At 44.4% G+C, this 23,158-nt stretch overlaps 1 protein-coding gene across 3 annotated transcripts; it reads left to right on the forward strand.

Annotated features, from left to right (window-relative positions):
• The first annotated feature begins 1,331 nt into the window (after positions 1-1,331).
• Positions 1,332-22,560, forward strand: ppp2r5cb (protein phosphatase 2, regulatory subunit B', gamma b). Of its 3 annotated transcripts, none has more exons than XM_083689196.1 (16): positions 1,332-1,405; positions 1,940-1,999; positions 3,879-4,044; positions 13,327-13,526; positions 16,030-16,140; positions 16,249-16,341; positions 16,435-16,565; positions 16,653-16,712; positions 16,811-16,919; positions 17,085-17,138; positions 17,514-17,684; positions 17,864-17,991; positions 18,120-18,221; positions 18,385-18,457; positions 18,764-18,877; positions 19,436-22,560. In XM_083689196.1, the coding sequence occupies exons 1-16, from the start codon at positions 1,379-1,381 to the stop codon at positions 19,571-19,573; spliced, it is 1,737 nt and encodes a 578-aa protein (XP_083545322.1). In that variant the 5' UTR covers positions 1,332-1,378; the 3' UTR covers positions 19,574-22,560. The 3 variants fall into 3 exon arrangements, with proteins under 3 accessions (XP_083545322.1, XP_083545323.1, XP_083545324.1); XM_083689197.1 differs by having other exon boundaries at positions 3,882-4,044; XM_083689198.1 differs by lacking the exons at positions 1,332-1,405; positions 1,940-1,999; positions 3,879-4,044 and adding an exon at positions 8,482-8,651.
• The last annotated feature ends 598 nt before the right edge of the window (positions 22,561-23,158 follow it).

Raw genomic sequence — 23,158 nt, forward strand, 5'->3', positions numbered from 1 at the left:
CAAAATGGTATCGTTTCATCCACCCATGTATATAGTGTGTATATATACGTTTGTATAGCTTGTGTTGCGGAAAGCATCATTTCAAAGAAAAATATGGCAAAAAATATATTTATTTGGGAAAACATCAGAAAAGAGACTGACCTCGCCCTTGACTGATGTGGCCACTGAGCTGATGTGTCTTGCCGACAGGGAGGCCTTTTGTTGGCACAATCTGTCAAAATGAGGCTACATACTGTACACTCCATAATAAAAGTTGTTTTGTCGAGATTATTTTCTTGTGGTCACAACATAACAAAAGTTATGTTTTGTGGAGACCACAAGATAAACTCAATAAATAGGAGTGGACAAAGTTGATGACAGCTTGACCGGTGCGGTGCCGGGCACCTATTTTGGATGAACAGAACTTGTATAAATATTTCAGTGGAAAATTCCCAGTCACAGTTTTTTACTGACAGACCATACTGTACCGTCCAAATACGATTAATGATGCGTCTCCGTCCTCCCAGACATATCCATATCCCCCCTCAGAACCTCTGCTCCTAGCTCCCTGCTCCCCCAATAAATGCGTTCAGGGACTTCATTGACACTGGTGGGAAACACATTCCATGTGAGCTGAGATCCATGAACTGTACTCTATTTACTGTAGATTTCTATATGCTTTCTCAATGAGGCACATTGAAACAATATAGCACTTTCTCGATGCACACTCTGACTCTCACTCACACTGCCCCCCACCCCACCCCCCGTGTTGTTACTTGGTACAGGCGAACTGCTAAAATCATATAAAGTCAATTAAATCAAGTAATTGAGTCTCTTCAGAGAATTTGAAATGATTTGGGCATCAAGTTTCATGAAACATGCAAACTTAGGGCCCATTGACTTGCATTGGGTTTTGGTTAAAAATGCTAAGAATTAGTTGTTAGTTACAGTGACAGATAAACAGAACCAAAGTGTTGATTGAAGTTTATCCTTGTCCATAGACAAATTTCAGGTTAACGAACCCAATATGTGATTTATTGGAGTGAACTATCCCTTTAATCCCTGATCAAAATAAAAACAAATCTACCGCGGGCTCTGCCGCCTCCCTAATACTGTCAGCTATCATTAACATCGTCCACTCCTATTTATATATATATATATATATATCTCGTGATCTCGACAAAACAACTTTGTTATGTAGTGATCATGAGATAATGAAGTCGTGATCTCGACATAACGAGAGTATTTTTTTTTGTATTCATATGTCCTCTCTGGATTTCCGTACCTGACAGATAGCAGCCTATCATATCAGCGAGGATAGGCGAACCGCTACAGTGCGAGAGCTGTCAGGATTTGGCTTGGGAGTGTCAAGGGGAACGAGGGCGGCTACATTTGTGCAATGCCAAATAAAGCGAAAAAAGAGAAGGTGAGTTGAGAATTGTGTGGTCTGCTATTGATATGAACGGTAGAGTTTATACTAAAAGTACTTTGATGTTGTAAAGGATAAACAAAGGCCCATCTTCGCGATATTTGCGGTGTCCCCTTATGGTATAAGCGAGCTACACTTGCTAGCACTGTCTGCGTGTTGCAATAACTAGTACTGACTGTACTGGCTAGTGAGGCTAGCATAAGCTAGCAAGCTAGTAAGCTAGTAATAAGTAATTTACGTTGCGTGTGGTGTTGATGCATATATTTAACTTTTTTTTTTTGTTTAACTTTTTGCTAAGATAAGTTATTGAGACTATGTAAGCTTTAAACTAACACTATTATAAAGTTATAAACCAACTTAGCACCACCACAACGGCGCTTAATTCATTGCGAGAATAGCCAAATAACGTTAGCTTGCAAACTAGCTAAATATGTGGTTGTCCATCCTCCATGACGTCCACTGCTTGCTTGCCAATTCCTATTGTGGGTGAACATGACATGACAGCTGAATACGTTGTCTCTCTCGTTTCAGGAGCCCCCCAAGTCTGGAAAAGCTACTAAAACCGGAGGACAAGAAAACTCAGAACATGAGGTAACTAGCTCATATTCAGAAACTTGATTTGCCAAGCATCTGCCAGTGATATTTTTGGTTACTTGGGCAACTTGTTTGGCACTCAAGAAGACTGTTGTGGTGCTCCACTGTATTCAACCAGAGGAAGAGAGCTTGGTGAACCATGTTTCCAAAGTTGTGCTGGCTTATCCTTGTTTATAGAACAGTCTTTGTTTTAGTTTGAATGAGCATACAGTTAAAACAGATGATGGGTTAACGAGGAGGCCATCACTACTCTGAGACCACTCGATAGTCAATGTAAACCAGATTTAACTGTACTTGTGGACGAACCAAAACAAAAATGCTGTCTTGAACCTAACGAACCTCACACCAATCAGTGATGTACAGCTTACAGAATCTTAGATGTCTGTTGTTAACCCTTGTAGCACATTTATTAAATCTGTGATCTGCCCCCCCACCCTCCTATCTCTCGGAGTAGTAATCCTGGGTTATCTAGACCGTGTGTCAGCAGGCAGCCATGCAGTAGATCTGCTAATGCGCCAACCTTGTGTCAAATTGAAATCGCTGGGCAACAAGCTGTCACAGTATTACCCTCTCCAAGCCCCTCCCCCCAGCCCTCCCTCCTATGCTTATGGCAACTGGAGCTCTAAGCTTTATACGTCAGAGCAGGGATGATGACAACAAAAACATGGGAGTCATATTATACAGCCGGTGTAGGCTTGGTAATGCCCTTTGTTTATAGTGGTCTGCGTTGGTCAGACCTTTGCCTCATTGTTTGACCAACTCTAAAAGGTCATTTGTCAAAAACAATACAAATGTAGGGGTTTGTGTTGTGATGTCAGACTGGCAGAATCTTGGGAGTTGTCGGAATTGACTCAAATGGGCAATTTGACACATCGGGACTGATCAGGACATTCAACGCGGGATATCTTGACTCAGAGAGAGTTTTAAAAGACGTTTTCATGTGAATGTGTCTTCTATTGAATAATGAAAACAAATCCACAAGATTACAGGGTAACATTCTGCTTTAACCTCAGGGTTGCGACTGCAGTTCAAGTCCCAGTCTGATTCTGCTGTCCCACCTCAATCATTGTTTAATTCCTAGCATGGGACTCACTCCCCCAAAGACCTGTCTGTCCAACCACGGTATGAAGCTGACCCACATCAGGTTAATGAATCAGTGGGAGAGAAGACCTTCAGTTGGGTCACATGAGTCAGTAATCCAGCCCATCATGGGGTCCAGGCAACAGCTTATTCCTCCCATTACTAGACAGCAAACAGCTTGCTAAGCTTTAGCTGACCAACCAAACTCCTCCTCACCCCTGTCTTGTAGTGTGAAGGGCAACATTTTAGTTGAGTTTTTAAGTGAATTTGACAAATCCCCTAGTGGCCCTGGCTGACATAACCCCACAGCTGCAGTGAGAGCCTTGGTGTCAGGTGTGTGGTGATGAATGGATCTCAGCAGGCAACCAACCAACTCCCCCACATTCACCAGATTCCACATCCAACCTCCCCTCCTGGGATCTGTTTGCCTCAGGGAGACAGATATCTTAACTGTCTATAGGCCTATCCTCCACAGCTGGAGATTCAGAGGGCGAAGCTCAGATACTAACCTTAGCCCCAGATAGTGTCCGCCTCATGGCCTAATTTGGCTTTGAAATGTGTGGGTTATGATCACAGCCATATCATTATGCAATACCCATAAATATGAATGAAACTGTATGTGGTGTAGATGTAGCACTACAGGTGTAGCCATGTAGGCGATGGCTTTTGTCCACCTGTTTATACCTTTATTAATCTGATACATTCAGTTCTGCAAACACTGAAGTGGTAGAGGCTACACTGTTTGATCTCTCTCTCTCTCACCCCCATCTTCCTCTCCCCGTCTCTCTCGACTCAGCAGGGCTCCAACAAAAAGGGCAGTAACAGCGTCCCTCCCACCACTCAGCTGCTGAAGGGGAAGCAGGCGGGGACCCTGACGCCCGTCAAAAAGGACAAGAGGCAGAGTTCATCCCGCTTCAGCCTCAGCAACAACAGGGAGCTGCAGAAGCTGCCTGCATTCAAAGGTACAACACTGTGCTACAGTGCACAAACATAGACCTAGCCTCGCCTCTGCTCTGGTCAAGTTCAAAGGTATGACGGGCTCCGTTTCACCTTTCGGTTTTGGTTTGCATTCTGAAAGTGGGTTAAGTGTGAATACACACTCTCTGTACTTTTGGTTGGTTTAGAGATCATCGTTTTTTTTTTTTTTTAGGCAACATTGTCACCTAGTCTGGACAGAAATTTGTCTCAGATTTTTTTGGTTTATTCAGCGGTTTGGTTTGAATTGGTTTCCCCCATGCCTGGCGTATGTCATTTGTCTTCTGGCCCTTGCTTGTACTTGTAGCCATGGCTTAGCTCAGCCTCTTTGTTTAGCCTGAGAGTAAGCTTCAGCACAGCCCTCTGCCAGGTCTAGTAAAAACCCTTTTACACTCTTATCTAATGTAAATCACTGGGATGTCACCCACTCTCTCTCTCTCTCTCTGATCAAGTCTGACTGAACAACATGCCCTGCTGTGCTGCCCTCTTATTAAACACAGCCACCGCCGACGCAGATGTTATGCAAGACATGGAAACCAACAGTGGACGTAGATGGCATGGACTTTGTGCTGGATTTAACCCAAGCGTCTATATTTAGGGGTAATCCACAGATAAGGCTTTAATGCTGCAGGTCCTTGTGTTTCAGGATGCTGTTGGTGCCCAGATAAGCGGCGGCTGGCAGCTAGAGCTCCCCTCCTCTTGTCCCCCTCTCCATTATGGTTCATGGAAAATCTCAGCACAGGCTCAATTGCTGAGCTGTGATGTCACTGTCACCGCCTGCCATTCCGTATGATGCTAACGACCCGGCTCCTACAATTGAGTCTTTCCTCGATTCGTCACAGCCTCTCTCCTCGCCTCCTTCTCATCAACGCATTGGAGGAGAAGAGCAAAGGTTCCTGCCCTCAGACCTTCTCCTTAAATGCATTTTGAGAAGGGGGGGTGAGGAGAGAGGACATGAGGAGTCGTGGAAAGACATTAGAGGTCTGACCGCTGTAGATTCTCCTAGTTGTAATGTAGCGACGGTTCGACTGCTGTGGGTCTTCTCCAGGCCGGCGAATCCCAACGTCTCTACTCTGTATGAGGAGGAGAAGAGTAGTGGTGTACGACTCCCGCTTTCAGAGTCGGCTCAGACTCTTTCCCGACTCTCAACATGACAAACTGTCCCAATATGACTAATATTGCAATGTCAGGGTGTGTGCATATATTCTTAAAATTGTTTGACTGGGCTTGCGATGCATTGGGAGAAGATTTGGAGAAGCCATTCTATGTTTTCAGACTATCTATGTTTTTTTGTTGTCTCAGACATGCATTAGCAGTGGAATTGGAGTCGTGAGAGTCGACTCCAGAGGGTGTCGATTCTTCTTCCTCTCAGAATTGGAATCAAGCCAAGAGTCTCCTCTTTTCGGATTGACTCCCCACCACGAGATAAGAGCAGGACAGGGGGTAAAGTGGAACAGTTGCTATGGCTTCAGTCCAATCTGGAGTGTAGCTTTGGCGACGAGCCACACACTACAGTTGCATTGTAATAGTGATCGCGCCAGCCAACTCTCTCCGCAGGAGTGAAGCTGTGAGTCCTGTCCTGTGCTCACCTTTCAGTCTGTAAGCGTCCCGCATCTGAAATCAGGCATTCATTCATATACCAAAGGAGGAGTGGTTGGCCCTATCTCCAAGCATGTGTATCTTAATGTTCTTTATCTTGATTGTTTTGGTCTCTCTTAACACATGCGATAAGCTCCTAATTTGACAGTAAGAAACTGTTAACATCGCGTTCTTTGATAACGTTCTCTAAATATTGTCCTTTGCTTTGTGGGTGTTATCAGTAGTCTTGCCCAAACAGGCCTTGGTAGGTGCCTGTTTTCATGCCAGGCATTCTCCTCTGAATGGAACCTCCATCTCTCTGGGATTCCTCATGGATACGTACAGGCTAGGCCACAGAGCTTTAGTTACTGTTACTTTGGAGAGTTAGGCCCATACAGAGAAGTGTTAGAAGGGGATAAAGACATAAAGAAACTAAGCATGAGAGAAATATGCTATTTTTGTGAAAGAAATAAAACTATGGTAAGTTAAAACAGGTGCATTTTTACCACACACTCTCAGTGGGTTCCTGTGGAGGAAGGAGCTGTTCTTCTTGTATGGATATCCCCTGAGATTGTGTCTCCACCTACTGGTGAGTGTGAACTAAGTTGTTTCTAGCCTCTGATCTCGGTCAGATCAGGTCAGTTTAGTGTTTTTCTCCTAATGGGTCAGAACAGGTTAGGATTTTCAGATGGCAAAATGATTCCTCCTCTCCTAAGTTGGACAAATTCATTTTAGTGATCGTTATCCTATTGCTTCAAATATAGACAGAGCACTCAGCACTTATAGAGCACAATAGGAATGGATGGAGATAATATCATTGGACTAATATCAATGTTTTGAACGTTGTATATCTACTCTCTTTAACTCTTTAGCTGTGTATATCGCGTGACTCTTCTCATCGCTGAATTCTCAAATCTCCACAACAACAAAGTGTTAGCCTATATCCAGAACAGCCTGACACCTCACAAGTTTAACCCTGTTCCGCACAAATGTTGAGAATAGCGTGAACGTTTAGAAATAGCTACAGCCTGATTTGCTATTGCCAAAGGATAGTTTATAGGGTAACCACAGAGAGAGGGAGTGTTTGATGTCGTCTGCGTCCGAACAACAGCTCTTAAGATGGGAGAAAGCCCCATGACCACCAGAGAGCAGGCCAGAAAGAGCTCTTTCTTTATTCACTAGACAGACCAGACCTCCTGTCCTGTCCTCACAAACAACAAGCTACTCTGCCTTAGCTTATCTCAACCCTTTTTTAACGCTTTTTAACCCATATAAGCAACTGTCAATGTAGGTGCAAGCCGGCAGTAGCGTAACGGCAAACAACCATTACCTTCAACTCCGCTTTGCGTCGTGCCTAACAAAACCCTGTAGCTGAGGTATGTTCATGGTATACCACAGGCTCTCGGGCCATATTCTTTAGTTAATATGTTGATATGACTTAGTTTGCCCTTCACTTAGACTTTCAGCTAAGCATATTCAAATGATCCACCACTGTTAAATTTCCAAGTGATTTTGTCTAGAATACAGTCAATTCCAATAAGCAGCCAATCGCCATCGACAAAACATGTGTGAGGAGGTCTCCTTCCCTTCATATTCACTGGGGCACAGTGACATAAGATGAGCTCTTCCATATGCGTAGGTACAGTGTGTCATCACAGACGTGCAGCCTCCCACTCCGTTGACCCCTAATGTCAACAGGCTGTTGGCGCGCTGTATCTATAGCAACGTCAATGCTCCTTCTCCGGTTCCCTTTGGTGACTCTGAAGAACACACAAAGGTTCAGACAGAAGCACAGTGCAGCTGATCAACCTGTGTAATAAAGACCTTCGAGCTAAGCAACAGAAGAGGAGTTCCACAGTATTGAATATTTTCTGAAAATGCAGATTGCTTGGGAGTGTTCATTGTCAGTTGTGTGATAAGTTTGGCCTGTCTATCTGAGCACTCACTCTGTCTCACTCTGTCTTACTCAGCAATAACGGCACATCATGGCTCTTAGTCATCTTTGTGTGTGCGCACATCTGCACATCTGTGTGCCTGTGGTAAGTCTCTAGACGGGGACTTTGCGTTGGCGTAAGATGGTCTGTTGCAGTGCAGAGTTTCTGCTCTGAGCGAGCTGCCGAAGCAGAGAGAGTCGGTTGTTACTCATGTAACCTAGATTTCCTGTGGTTCTTACATAGACTTCCTGGCTTCCTGTTTCTTGCACACCTGGGCCTGAGCTGCTCTTCTGATTAGCCATCTGTCAGACAGTGATCCCCTCACACAGGTCCGCAGCAGTGTTCACTGTGTCATAAATGCTTCTTATGTTAAGGAGAAATGATTAGTTATTAGAAAAGAAATCCAACTTTTTTCTGCTTTGTCGGGTATTGCAATGACTACTAGTGACAGTGATGGTCACTATAAAGATAGATATTTGGTTGCTTAACGGGTGTTTGGGAGCAGGGAACTGTTGGTTTGTTTATGTGAGTGAGACAGACACAGAGGGAGGGAGAGATTTTGGGGGGGAAGGTTAACAGAGCTGCGCAGCGTCTCTCCTGTGAGGTGATACAGGGTCAGGTTTTTAATTCCCCTAATGTTTAATATTGAGTTTAAGTTTATCTGATCCTGGATCTGTGAGTAAGGGAAACTCTAGACTGCACTGGCAGACCTACTGCTCTTATTCCAATCACAGTAAAGGTCCCACCCCTCCCCCATCGCTCTAGCCAATCGCGTCCCTCATGTTTATGCATTCTGACAGCCGGACCATGTGACCTGGGCCAGCCAATCAGGCTCTCCCCCAAAAGAATGACATCACTAACTAGCTGGTTCCCTCCAGCAGCAGGGGAGCTTCATTTTCTGCTCGGAGTGTTTGTGCTAAAATGGAGGCTGGCTCCTCGCCTTAGCCTGGGCTGCCTCTGCTTTCCTCTCTCCTGCTCCAGCCCGTAGATGTTGACATGTACTAGAACTATTAGCGGGATGGTTCTGGATGCACCAAACTCGAATGGGCCTTTCCAGCCCGTGGCCCTCATGCATTTTAGAGGTGAGGAGTAGTGCCTTTTTTGTGCGTATCATTCTGTGTGTGTGTGTGCTTGGGGGAAGGTGGGCAAGATTGTTGCCATCTACCATCTGTAGCTGCTAAATGTGATTTGGAGATAAAAGGACAGACAAATGTCTATACTGGAAGGTTTCAGAGAAGCGTATACTGTACGTGTCTATGTTACCCTCTTTGTCTGAGTGGCTGAGGGTATTTTTGGAGGGGGAGAAGGAGAGAGGATTGTATTTGTATGTCAATGAGGAAGGCTTTTGCTAGGGCATAGCTCAGCGCTAGCGGGGGGGGGGGGGGGGTAGTTTTACTGCTTCTTGCTTCTCCCATCCCCCACCAAGACTGCTGATGTCAAAGGAAGTGAGGTCACAGCCTGGAGAAGTGTGTGTGTGTGTGTGTGTGTGTGTGTGTGTGTGTGTGTCATCTAGTGTCACCCTAAAGCAGCAGGGCCCATCTCTATGCTATGTCCTTTGCAGTAGTTGATCAGTGGTAATGGTTTTCATTTCACACACCCTCCACAGAAGCAGCTCTGAAGGGGAAAATGTGGAACTGTGGCAGGCAGACTAATAACTGGTCTAATGTGCTGTGTGAGGCTGTGGTGCAGACAGTCCAATGCGCTTTGCCAGTTCATACATGACGTTTGTGGTTGATTCACTCTGCTGCAGGGATAAATCAATCAAAGGACCTTGAGGTTGACATTTAATGATGTCCCTGTCACATGGAGATTCATGTGTAGGTGTAACTGTCAGTGTTTTTCTCATTATTTTTACAGACAAAAAGCTATCAAGGTGTTTTAGACTTCTGTCAGCTTTTATTTTAGGCTATTTTTGTATGTGTTATTACATTTGTTATGTCTTATCTTCAGGAAATTAAATGCATGTTCAATTGGATTTAAATCTGAAGATTGACTTGGCCAGTCAAGAACCTTACACTTTTTGGCCCAGAAAAACTCAACCTTGTTGCTATGGCAGTATGTTTGGGGTCATTGTCTTACTGTCAAGTTTTTTCTGTACACTTCAGAATTCATTCTGCAGCTGCTGTGAGCAGTTAGACCATCAGTTAAGACAAGTTAGCCAGTTTTAGTGGCAGCCATACATGTCCAAACCAACACCCCCTCCACCATGTTTCACAGATGATGTGGATCTTGGGCAGTTACTTTTTTTTTCTCAGAACTTCCCTCTTGCAATCACTCTAGTACATGATAATATTTGTCTTTTTCCAGAACTCTGCAGGCTTTTTAGGATTTTTTTTTTTGCAAACTGTAACCTGGCCAACCTGTTTTTGGGGCTTACACCTTTCAGTTTGCGCCTTTCAGTGTAACCTCTGTAGTTGGGCTGGTGAAATGTTCTGGGGATGGTAGTCTCTGACACATTCACGCCTACCCCCTGGAGTGTTCCTGATGTGTCGGACAGTTGTTTGGGGATTTTTCTTAATTATGGTGAGCATTTTTCGGTCATCCACTGTAAAGGTCTTCCTTGGCCTACCAGGCAGTTTGCAATTACAGAGCTAACCAGTGCTTTCTTTTTAATAATGTTCCAAACTGGATTTGGGTAAGCCGAAGATTTTGGCTATGTTTCTTATTGATTTTCTTTTCTGATTTTTCAGCCTCATGATGGCCTTGACTTTCAGAGACACCTCTTTGGTCCACATGTTGACACACCGAAGGCAAACGCAACGCCTAGAATCAAGACTAGATATTGACAGCTCTCTTCTACCTGCACAAATGTAACACACTTGACTAACCAGAAACACCTGTCGAGCCAATTGTCCCAATACTTTTGGTGCCATGAAAGCCATGGGACTATGTTTAAGAAGTGTTGTCATTTAAAAATAGTGATACCAATATAACAAATTCCCTCACATAAAAGGTGAGAGTCTATACTTTAACCTCATAGTAATTGTCTAGTCAAAAGAAGAAAAATGGTTAATTGTCCCAATACTTACGCAGGGCACTGTATATTACTGTATGTGAAGTCCCATCAGCATGTAAAGATATATGAAATGAGATGTCGGCATGAAGTTAGGATTCTATGCTGAATGTTTTCACACGGCTCGTGTTTTTTCACGTCTCACACTATGTGTGTGTGTGTGTGTGTGTGTGTGTGTGTGTGTGTGTGTGTCCCCGTCCTAATGGTTGAGTTGATTCTAGATCTGTGCCTAAGGGCAGCCTGTACCCAGAGCCGCTGACTGTGAATGCCTGTGGGAGAGTAAAGGTCATGAGCCCAGGCATGCAGCGAGCCCTGTGTGTGAAGCACACAGCTCCGCACAGCGCGTCCCTTTTTATATTTTAGGCCTGTTCAGAAACCCTAGTGCTTGTGTACAGGAGGGACGGACACAACCAACATTTCAGAATGTTCAGTTGATGATGAATGCTTTGCATAGAACAGAACAGACTTGGATTTCCAGTCATGCAAAAATCGGGATGTACTACATTTCTATCTGCAATGTTCAGAATGTTGTACCAATAGAACATTGTAACCTGCTGAATAGGCCCCTGGCAACCGTTAAGTAACAGGTCGTTGTGAAGCTAGGCTAGAAGTAGGTTAGAAGCTGCAGTCAAATGGTTAACTGGAGTATTGGCTTCGAACCGCTTCCCTGGCTGCTCTCTTATTGTCTCTTGGACAAAAGAGCACAATCCATTCCTTGAACTTAAGTTATCATATTGGAAACACGCAGTACAGTTTTTAAATTTCAACCTCGAGTCGTTGTAACTGTTTTGAAATACACTATAGATCAGTTTTTTTTAATTGATTGGACTAGGCCTACGTTAAAAAACCAAGTGAAATGGTCAGGATTTGTGATGTTGTGTTTACTGCAGCAGCTGTCTTTTCTCTGTGAAAATGAAGAAGCTACAGGCCTATAACTGGTTCTTTGGGAACATCTCAGAGTGCGAGACTCCCAGGGAGTTTGTTGTCACAGTGATAAGGTTTGGTGTGAATGTTGGATGCTCAGTCCTTCTCCTCAGTTATCTGTCGTGTTGCATTTATGTTTATATTTAGCAAGCAAGCGTGTCCAGATGTCTCTCACAGCCTTGATGGTATTGAACTTGGATCATGTGTGTGACTCATGTCTGTGATTCACCTCTGAGCAGTCCTGGATTGGTCATCGGCTCTGGGAGCTAAGACAACAAATCCTCCCCCGCAGGGTTACTCCAGAATCAACTGTGTGGCTGGGCCAACCACCTCTGCTACAAAATCCTCCTATCGTAGTGTAACAGTTACGCATGTCACTGATTTGCATCAAACCACTCCACTGCTACAAAATCTCCCCATCCAATCCTAACAGCACCAGATATGATCTCTCAGATTATTGTGCCCCACCGATGCAATCGGAGAGGAGGCTATGATTCAGTCTCTGTCCGTTCGTATGTCACAAGCTTTTTCTCCGACACCACTGGGGCAATTTTGATGAAACTTGGGATGATGGGTTTTGCCATACAGATGGGACATTTCGAAATGACACTGATTGGCCCACATTTTTTACAAAACTATGGTGGAATACTTCTTGCCATAAAGATTGTTTAGGAGTTTTGAGGTGATGCCATAATCGGGTGCAAAGTGGAGAGCTAGGAGTGTAGCCTAATGCAGTAGGCATATAGCCTAACAAATTTGGGAATAATATTTTGAGAAATCAATGCAAGACTGATGGAAATATTGGCTGGGAAAATATCTTGACTTAGCCTATTGGTGAAATTTGTGTTGAAGTAAAGGCGTCTTATATCAGTGGTCACAAAAGGTGATCGTACCAGAAAGAAAAGCCCTCCCTGTGCGCAACGGGGACACAGCACTGTAAAACAGAGACAACCAGAGTGTCATAGTAAAACGTTTATGAATAAACGTCTCGCTTCATTCACAGGTTTCTCCATCACTCTCCTTTTATAGAGGGGTACTACATAATTCGTGGGGGACACCATGTTTACTGTACACTTATTATTGGTTACCGTCTTCTGTTCCAAAGTCCTGTTCCGAGCACTGGTGTCCAAGGTGATGTGAAGTGAGGTGCATACAGGACAGGTTGCTCAGCAGTGAGCTTAGGCTTTGATAGTGAAGGAGAGAATGGACTCTGGGGGCAATGGAAGGCCTATTTTAAACAGTCGCCTATCCAGTAGTAGCCCCTGTTCTCAGAAACATACAGTACACAAGGACTGTGGGTGTTGGCACTATGATAGTCATTCCACCTTGCCACTCATTTGATCCTCTCAGATCCTTTCCTCTCAGTGATAAATGTAGGGGCTAGGATTTCAGACTGGGCATCCATCTCTCTCCTCCTCAGATGGTAGAGATAACTTTGTGAGAGTCAGCCCCCAATCACACATCTTATGAGTCTTCGCTAGCTTTACAGTGGGTTTGTAATAGCTAGTCTATACATGAGTGACTGACTGTCCTGTTTATACGAAGGAGACACAGATGATAAGCCTTCATGTGTAAGTTAAGGTTATAGAGACAGGTGTGCTTCATGCTCCTGTACAGAATTTACATTTTTATTTGTTAAGCACCCATTCAGGTTTCTCTTAGATCTTTTGCTTTTGCTTTTTTTCACTCTCCTTCTGTCTCTACTTCTCTCCCTTTTTAACATGTGCAGTTGTGAATTTTGAAGCTGTAAAATGAATTCATACTACATGGCTATTATATGAAGTCTGAATCCCTCCCTCCCTCCCCTCTCTCTCCTGTAGATGTTCCTCCAGCGGAACAGGAGAAGCTGTTTGTCCAGAAGCTGCGGCAGTGCTGTGTGCTCTTCGACTTCATCTCCGACCCTCTGAGTGACCTGAAATGGAAGGAGGTGAAGAGGGCGGCGCTGAGCGAGATGGTGGAGTACATCACCCACAACAGGAACGTCATCACAGAACCCATCTACCCAGAGGTGGTCCACATGGTCAGTACCACCAGACTGGATCGGGTTGGGTTGGCTGGGGCTGGGCTTGGTTGGGTTAGGTAGAGGTAGGTTAGGCTGAGTTAGACTTGGGGCTGGGTCAGGACAGGGCAACAGGAATGTCATCAGGGCCCATCTACTCAGAGGTGGTGCCTGTGGTCAGTGGAACCACCAGAGGAGACCCTCAATCATGGCTTGTTTTTATACCGTTATGGCTTAATTTATGTATGTCAATCAACTTCCAACAACTGCGTTTGTTCATTAATAGCTATCCTCACCGTTAGCCTGCTGTTGATAGCTATACAGCTAGCAAGCTATAAGTTAATAGGCTAACCACTTTTAATGTTTTCTGCCAAGAAGCTTTTTTTATTGCCTGTTAGCATGTAAAAGGTTTCCTCAGAAACTTCACCTTTCTAGAAAAGGTGTGTCTCATTATTTTGGCTCTTGTGTCCAAAGGGGGAAAAAAACGTCTGGTCGTTAGTTGTATTTTGGTTCTTTAGTCATGGGCACCTCACATGAGCATCAAGAGAACTCTGTTTGAACCCCAGGGATGATGGACTGTGACTGCTTACTGCTGGTAACTTCAATCTGTTACCCTTCCCTAGTCCTGAGGCCTCTTTGTCCTCACATAGTTAGCTTTGTAGTATCTTGGAACTGTGTGTCAGTTGGTTGTATGTCAGTTGAACATGGATATGGTTGGTTGACCACTGTAGCACTCAACGAGTTGTCCCAAGAGGATAAAGTTGTATCGTATTATTGGCTATCAGCTAGTGTTATCAGACCAGACAGGTTGTGTAGCTAGTCTCCTTATGCCTGCAAGAATGAGTTGAATAAAAGTTACCAGGGTTCTCCTCCATGATTTTTGAACAGCGTGGCGCTGGATTGCATTATCAAAACCGACTCCACGTTTATTCATGTCAAAATGCGCATAAAACCCCAGCTAAAACGCTGAATTCACTAAGGAATGTCATAACACTTTCGCTTTGTTTTTTTTAACAACAATGTCGTTGGCGATAGAGTAACTATCATTTTAAAACTATTAGTTTAATTTGCCTTGAAATGTTTACATAGTGGTGCCGTGCCACTCTTCTTTAGGGAGAGCCCTGGATACCGAAGGCATTCATTTAAATCAAACTAACAATGTGCTACTAAACATGAGAAGCCACAGTTTTTTCCAGAAAGCGGCTGCTTTGTATTCATAACGAATACCTTGTTTGATCCATTCAAAGTGTATCCAATCCTATCATGGGACTTTTATGAATCAGCTGAGAGCGATGTAGACTGATTGTCTGATCTCATCCTATGTGGGTTTGTCATGGGATCACAGACCTCTGTAGCCGATCTATAGTTGACCTCCTTCCCTTCAGTTTAAATTAGAAGACTATTAGCCTGTAGGCTATTAGATGTATTGGGTGCCAGATCCGGTCTGCCTTCAGTTCAGCTGTAGATTGCAGCCTGCTAGCTGTATTACATACTGTATAGATGGGGCCTATTAAGGATGTGGCTGTTTGTGTGGTGGTTCCAGGGCAGGTCAGGTCTGTGTTCAGTGGCTGAATTAAAACCCTTTGATGTTCTTCAAAGACGGCCTCAATGCCACGCGGGGAACCGCAGACGATCGAGGTGCAAATTTCTCCCCATTCTCCTGATCCTGTCTCCATTTGATCAGGATGGTAGCTAATGCAAGGGGGCTGCAAAATCAGCATGAAAATATACTCTTGGCCCTTTCCTGCTCCTCGACGACGAGGACACTTTGAAGTCCACTGCTTTTATGATCAAAGTATGGAGATTGACAACGTCGATTCTTAAGAGTGTATTCTTTGTATTTCTATTATGCCCGTGGTGCTCTACGTCGGTTACATGTTACATATTTAGCCTGCGTTTGTCAACCGCTAGCTCTCGGTCCCCATGACACGATGGCTCCATTAGACCTCACACTCCGGGGAGAAGGAAATGGCTGGTAAGAACATAAAGATTCACAAGCCAGTGCATCTTGACCTCCTCCACCACTCTCTGTGGCTTTGGACCGAGGGAAGGAGGGAGTGTGAGTGTTTTGAGAGGCAGTTCGAGACAGAGGAGTGCTAAAAACAAAGCGAGCGTCTGCTCTGCGCCCCGTTTGTGAGAGACGGAGAGAGAGAGAGAGAGCGCGAGCCTGTAAATGCCATCCTAAAGGTCTTGACATTCTGTCATGTTTCTACATGTGCTCTGCGGTCTGCTGCTGCATTGCTTTTTAAGCTAGTCTGTACTGGTTTCGGTTGTGTATCTTTACACTGCATTGATTGATGGTTGCGTGAATGAGCAGGAACGTTATGTTAACAGTTGTGATCTCTATTATATTTATCTTCCCCTGCCCTGTGCTTTGATCTTTCTGAAACTGTTTGAAGTTTTGACAGGCTAACGGGAGGCAACATATATGGATCTATGTAGTGAAATCTCTGTATTGTTTGGTCTTATGGTAATATATGCATTGATCTATGTGGTAACCTCTCTCTGCGTCTCTCTCCCCCAGTTTGCTGTGAACATGTTCAGGACGTTGCCGCCGTCGTCCAATCCTACAGGGGCGGAGTTTGACCCAGAGGAGGACGAGCCCACGCTAGAGGCTGCATGGCCGCACCTACAGGTATCCCCCACCGCCCACCACCCGCCCACCCCCACCTACACACAAACCATGTTAAATCTTGGCTGTCATCAATGTTGATAATGATCAACTCTGCTCCTCTTTCTACAGCTTGTGTATGAGTTCTTTCTTCGGTTTCTGGAGTCCCCAGACTTTCAACCAAATGTAGCCAAGAAGTATATTGACCAAAAATATGTAATGCAGGTAAGTGCCAGTTCTCTCTTAAATGAAGTAAAGTGTGTGTGTGTATTTGGGGACGACGTATCTAAATCCACTAACTGTGTTGTTTCTCTGCAGCTATTAGACCTGTTCGACAGTGAAGACCCGCGGGAAAGGGACTTTCTAAAGACCACTCTGCATCGCATCTACGGCAAATTCCTGGGCCTGCGAGCATACATTAGAAAACACATTAATAACATATTTTATAGGTGAGTGGATGGTCCCCTATACATCACATTATATTGCTGTCACTAGTACAGATGATGATTTGGGGTTTATCTGAAATTTTCTTCTAGGTTCATTTATGAAACGGAACATCATAACGGAATAGCAGAATTATTGGAGATATTAGGAAGGTAAGTGTTCCTTTTTTTTTTTTAAATAAATTAATATGGTTTTTGCCTACTATCATATTTTCATGAACAGTATTGCCATTGTTTCTGTCTCTTTGCAGCATAATCAATGGGTTTGCCTTACCGTTGAAAGAGGAGCACAAGATTTTCTTGTTGAAAGTTCTGCTGCCTCTACACAAAGTCAAGTCTCTTAGCGTTTACCACCCACAGGTAGCCACCTTTCATCTGTTCCTCTGTTTGCTTCACAAATGTTACTGTTGATGGAATGGCAATGAACCTTGAAGCCTCGCTCGGGAAGATAACGTCCGATATACCGTTATCCAATGTTTCTAATGCTACGGGTGTTTTTTTGTTTCTGTCTTTTTGATCTTCTAGCTGGCGTATTGTGTGGTGCAGTTTCTGGAGAAGGACAGCACCCTCACAGAACCGGTAAGGCAACGTGCGCAAACGATCAACCCTGTTCCCTGATAGCCAGTCACATCGACACTCAATACGCTGTATAAGACGAGCATGTCTTGCCTGTCCCCCCGATGCTGAATGTGAGACTAATCCATTGCCCTAGCCAATGCTGTGTGAAGAGCTGTCCATTAACCAAATGCTTTGTTAGACTAGTCCATTGCTTTACTGTTCAGTGCAAATCTAATGCTGCAGTGCATTGTTTGAGACTAGTCCATCAGCTTCACTCTGTCTGTCCGTCCTACCAGTCAGTCCAAAGCTCATGTGTGATGTGTGCTTCTCTCATTGTTGTACTGCGTGTGGTGTGTTGACGACTTCAGTGTTGATGTGTGTGTGCTCCCCACCCAGACGGTGATGGCTCTGTTGAAGTACTGGCCGAAGACCCACAGCCCGAAGGAGGTGATGTTTCTCAACGAGCTGGAGGAGATCCTGGACGTCATCGAGCCCTCTGAGTTCGTCAAGGTCATGGAGCCCCTCTTCAGACAACTGGCCAAGTGTGTGTCCAGCCCACACTTCCAGGTGTGTGTTTGTGTAATTCTGTATCTTTTTTGTTTCTTTTTTGTTTGTCTGTATATGGAATGTAAGAGTATGAGAGATGTGTTTCTTTTTGAGGTGTGTGTGTGTGTGTGTACGCCTGTGCTGTGTGTGCGTGCGTACATACCGAAGTGTAACCTGACTAACGTGTCCCTGATTGCCAGGTGGCCGAGAGAGCGCTGTACTACTGGAACAATGAGTACATCATGAGCCTGATCAGTGACAACGCTGCCAGGATCCTGCCTATCATGTTCCCCTCTCTCTACCGCAACTCCAAGACACACTGGAACAAGTGAGTCACTACCCAACTACCACAACAGCGTCTCTCTTGCTCTCTCTCTCTCTCTCTTGATTTTACCTCCAGTGTCAACTGTATAAGGAAGTCAGTGATGTCAGCATCTAACTAGCGTGTGTGTGCAGGACGATCCATGGGCTGATCTACAACGCTCTAAAGCTCTTCATGGAGATGAACCAGAAGCTGTTCGATGACTGCACGCAGCAGTTCAGGGCAGAGAAGAACAAGTAAGACATTTCTTATAACAAATAACCTTTACCGTCATCATTCTTCAGGTGTTTCCGATAACCGCCCACTTGTTCCATTCTTCTTCTGTCTTCTTTTGTTTTTCATTGTTTTGTCTTGTGATAAAATGTAATGTTCTTGTTTCTCTGCCTGTCCCGTGTGTAGAGAGAAGGCCAAATGGAAAGAGAGGGAAGATGCGTGGGTGAAGATTGAGAATCTGGCCAAGTCGAACCCACAGGTGAGCAGAGAGCTTAGGCTTACCTCCAGCCCTACTCTCCCTTTCCTTTCTCAGCTGGCTAACACTGGCACCAGGCCCACACCACAGCACAGCCAAACAACAGACACTCTGTTTTCTTGCCTGGTCATACTATTTTTTTCTTTTCTATATCAACTATTATTAGAATCAGTCCCACACGGTAGGATAGCACAGACAATCCAATGATCCACTTCCCCTCCATCTCTGACTGTTGGTTTACTTCCCGGTGCCACAATAATATACACCCCCCCCCCCCCCCCCCCCCCCCGCTGTGTTTTTGTGTATTAGTTCCTGGTGTACGTAGACTCGTCAGGCCTCGGCAGTCCCATGGAGATAGAAGACGGGCTCATGTTAGATGACGTGAATTTGCTGAAGAAGACTGTGGCGGAGGAAGCAACACAGGTAAAAAGAGACGTGTGTGTGTGTGTCCACTACCAAAAGTGCCCTGATGGCCAGCATCTGCTCTACATTCACGTGAAAGGCTGCAGCTCAGCCTGGTGTGTTCTGAACTCCCAGATATGTTGCACCAGTGTGCCGTCAGTAGAAAAGAATCATACGGCTCGCTTCACACCTCTGATGTTTTGAAGCGGTGTCGCCAGACAGTGTGTGGATCAGGCTGTGTGCTGTCTGTTGTAAACCTCTCCCTCTCCCCTGGGTGCTTGTTGGAAGCAGATGGGCAGGGCAGTGGAGAGCATTGTGACGCAGTAGTTGGCAGGATCGGATTCAGAAGGTGCAGATCTGGCAGTGATGAATGCCTCACCATTCTGCCTCACACCGTTCAGTACCAGGGCTGCATGTTGAGGAGGGAATTATCTCTGGTTGCCAGATTTTGATTTGTGAGCTTAGTGGAAGTACAACAACCATTCTTCTGCCTTGTGTGTGCATGCGTGCACCTGTGTGTGTGTGTGTGTGCTCGCTCATCGGCAGGCTGTCTGACCACCATCTCTTGCTCCCCTGTAGATCCAGAAGGATCAACAGCGTAAGGAGCGTCCATTGGTGCGGAGGAAGTCCGAACTGCCCCAGGACATCTCCACTGTCAAAGCCCTGGAGACGCACCGGAGAGCAGAGGACATGCTCACCCCACACGACGGCCACTAGAGACCAGACCAGCATCCGGAGAGGCCAGGCCCAGACAGGACCGGCCCAGTCCAGCACAGAACCGCCAGACTCAGTCTAACACAGTACAGAGCAGAACCGAACAGCCTGGACTAGTCCAACACAACACAACAGAACAGTTCAACCTAACTCTGCACCCAACATGTGCAGTCAAGCAAAGAGTGCTCTAGTTCAGTCCAACCCACAAATCCTCACCCAATTCAGTCCAGCAGAAATGTCACAGCACAGTCTCTGACATGACCAACCCCCCCCCCCCCCCCCCGCCTCCTCCATGACAGTGTTCTCCTCGCTCCCCTCCTTTACTCCCCTCCTGTTCCTCTCGTCAATACTAGGGTGCAGGACTGCCCCCTGCTGGTCATTTTCCTCTCAGGTCCTCTGTTGTCCTCCCTCTTCCACTGTTCGTGTCCCTGGCACTGGTTGAGTTCATCCCTCCCTCCCTCCCTCCCTCCTTTCCTTGAAGTAAACACTGATCTAACATGTTGGGATTGCTCTGCACTGCACACCCATCAAGTCATTTTCAGATCAGGGAGTTCTTCATGGAAGAGAGGAAGAAGGATGCCTCTCAGCCAGTTACAGCTGCTATAGCCAAGAGCTTTGTGTTTCCCCTGGTTGTGTTTGTTTCCTGTGTCCTGTGATGATTTAATGGGATGTTTTCTAACCAGGGAATTGGGGGAGAGGGGCATTGGTCACTAGAGTGTCTCTGTGTTTGGTGACAGACTTAAATAAATTGTGTTAAATCTAAGTGTGCTGGCCTGTCTGAGGTTCAGTGATGGGGTTTCTGTCCTCCGCTGGACTTTTGTTCTTCAGTAGAAACTAGTTTGGTGCCAACTTCGGTCTTTTTTTTTTCTTTTTTTTCTTCTATTTTTTTAACTAGTTTTTTTTTTTTTGTATTATTAATCTGTACGATATTGTTGGCAATAAGTTTACCCAGATTGCAGTGTGTTCTGGTGGTTCAAACAATGGTCAAATGGATCCAAGGAACCAATGCTTGTCTGCCTGGTACTGTATACTGTACATGAGGACTCAACAACACTTACACAACAGTGTTCTTTTTGGTATCCATTTTCAAGCAGTATCGACCCAATCTTCATCGAAGTCATTTGTCATCAATTATTATGAACTTGTTATGACGAATGACATGTCACTTTGTTAGGCTTGTGAAGACTCGGGGAGAGGTCTAGTTTCTAGTTCAGTGTTAACAAACTCCCACTGAGCTTCAGTGTCTGGGTGGGTTTGAGAGGAACTGTACTGGGCTATAGTTCACATCGGGAATCCTCCTGATAGCTGGTTTTTCTACTCTTCTCAAATAAGAACCCCCCCCCCCCATTTTTCATTATGCTGTTTATGTGTTAGCAAGCAGCCTAGTTCAGTGAATAAGACCATTTTGTTAGGAAAGAATTTGACCACAAGCCTTTCTTTTCATAGTGCCTTTATTGTACAAGGGGAGCATCGGCAAAGCTGAGAATAGAATAGCAGCGTTATCTAAATGCCAAACCGTTTTAAATTTAGCATTAGCGTCTATCAGACCAGATAAAGAAGATACTATTATAACAATTCACCCTGTGGTATTCAGTGTTCTGAGTATTCAGTACGTATGCACACACCATGTTAACTGTGAAATGCGTACAAGCTGCTTTCACTACAGTACATGCCTTGTTAATAGAATCCTACAAAGCAGATGGACTGATACTGTAGTGGTCAAAATAGAGTGGAGAGGAGGAGTACAGTTGCCCCAACTACTAAACTAAGAAGCACTTCCTGATAAACTTGAAAAAAAAAAATGAAAAAAAACATCAACACAATAATAGAGATGAATTGAAATCCATCATGCTGTCTGGTATGTCTTGTCAGTTCCCCTGTGTGCCTAAGAACAACATGGAGAGAAGGATGCTTCCCATATTGCCCTGTCATTGCCCCCCCCCCCCACCCCTGTTTTTCCATTCAGTATCCATGTCCTCGTGTACAGTACCATTGTTTGAGCCCCCAGCCCTGCTCGCTGGTTGTATCCCCCCCCTTCCCCCCTCTCTCTTCCCTGTAGAGCCCACCTTTTGGGTGTCCCTGTCAGTCTGTCTGTGTGAACTGCTTCTGGATGCTTGCTAAGGTTTTTACTTTGCCTGCGGAATACTCTTGTCAATGTTTCGATTGAATGTGCAAATTGTAAATATACTACTACTACTTCTACTACCATGATCAAGTTTGTTTTTGCTCTGTCTCTCTTTTTATTTGTCTTAAATAATAACTTTCACCATTAATTTATGCTTCCCCCTCCCGCTTCCAATTATTTTGCTGTAAAATGTATCAAAGAAAATAGTCCCCCCCCCCCACCCCCATCTTGTACCCTCTGTGCTTTCAAGTGTGCTTTACAGGTGGCACAATTTAGACTGGACCAGAGTTCCAGTGTCCTGAAAGCAGATAACTCCATGTTGGTGACCGTTGTCCTTCATGAAATGGCTTTAACGATAGCTTCTCTGGAGCTTCTTTTCATTACACATAAGCTTTTTTGGGTTTGTTTGGTTTCTTTCAAAAGAATGATATTGCAAGTGTCCTTTAGTATACCTCCAGTACTAAATGGCTTCATCTAATATTGTACATATAATGTACTTTTATTTTATGTTATATCTATTATTAAATGGTAGATTTCATATTTTGTACAAAAATGCCCCATGTGTACAGAATAATAAAGGTTATTAGCAACTGCAGACAGTTGGTATGTGGCACAGATATCAACACGTGACTATTTGCATTTAGAACTGTTTAGAATTTGGATTCTAACACTTTTTTTTTTTTTTTTTTTTTTAATTCAAGATTTGTTTTTGTTTTGTTTGTTTCTGCATTCAGAAGTATGTGTTGAGATCATACATACTCATTCGCTTTTTGTGTGCTTTTATCCAAATCTTCAGTGGTGTACATCTATCTATATACGGTAAATAAAGAGAACATGTGAGTTTTATATTTTCATCCTAAAACCTGCCTGGTGTTCTTTCATTATTTACCCTCTGAATTGATCTGCAAATAAACCCACTCCAGTATTGCTCATATGAGCGCTGCATCCAGAGAGAGATTGCCTATCAAGGTTTCAGCGCAGGCCGATGCAGAAACCAGTTAATTTCCCCTTTTGTAGCAGGCATGACTACATACAGTGCCTTCGGAAAGTATTCAGACCCCTTCACTTTTTTCACATTTTGTTGTGTTATAGACTCTATTTAAAATGGATTAAATTAAAATAATTTGCCATCAATCCACACACAATACCCCAGAATGACGAAGCAAAAACAGATTTTAGGAATTTCAGTAAATTTATTAAAATTTAAATACAGAAATACCTCATGTACATAAGTATTCAGACTAATTAATATAATTGTTTTTATAGGGTTTCTGATTTGCATAGGAATCAATTACACACTGTGTGGATCAGGTTGTCATTACAAACTGAGCAAATGGAGAGGAACAAAATTGCTCAGGAATGCCCTGAGGCCTGGGGAGACAAAGTTGAATGGTGGAGAGGAAGAAGCACAGTCGATGGGACAACATCATCTCAGTCACTCTAAAAAATTGGTCTATAACCAA

This window comes from Argentina silus (assembly GCF_951799395.1).
Source record: "Argentina silus genome assembly, chromosome: 17".
Lineage (NCBI taxonomy): Eukaryota > Metazoa > Chordata > Actinopteri > Argentiniformes > Argentinidae > Argentina > Argentina silus.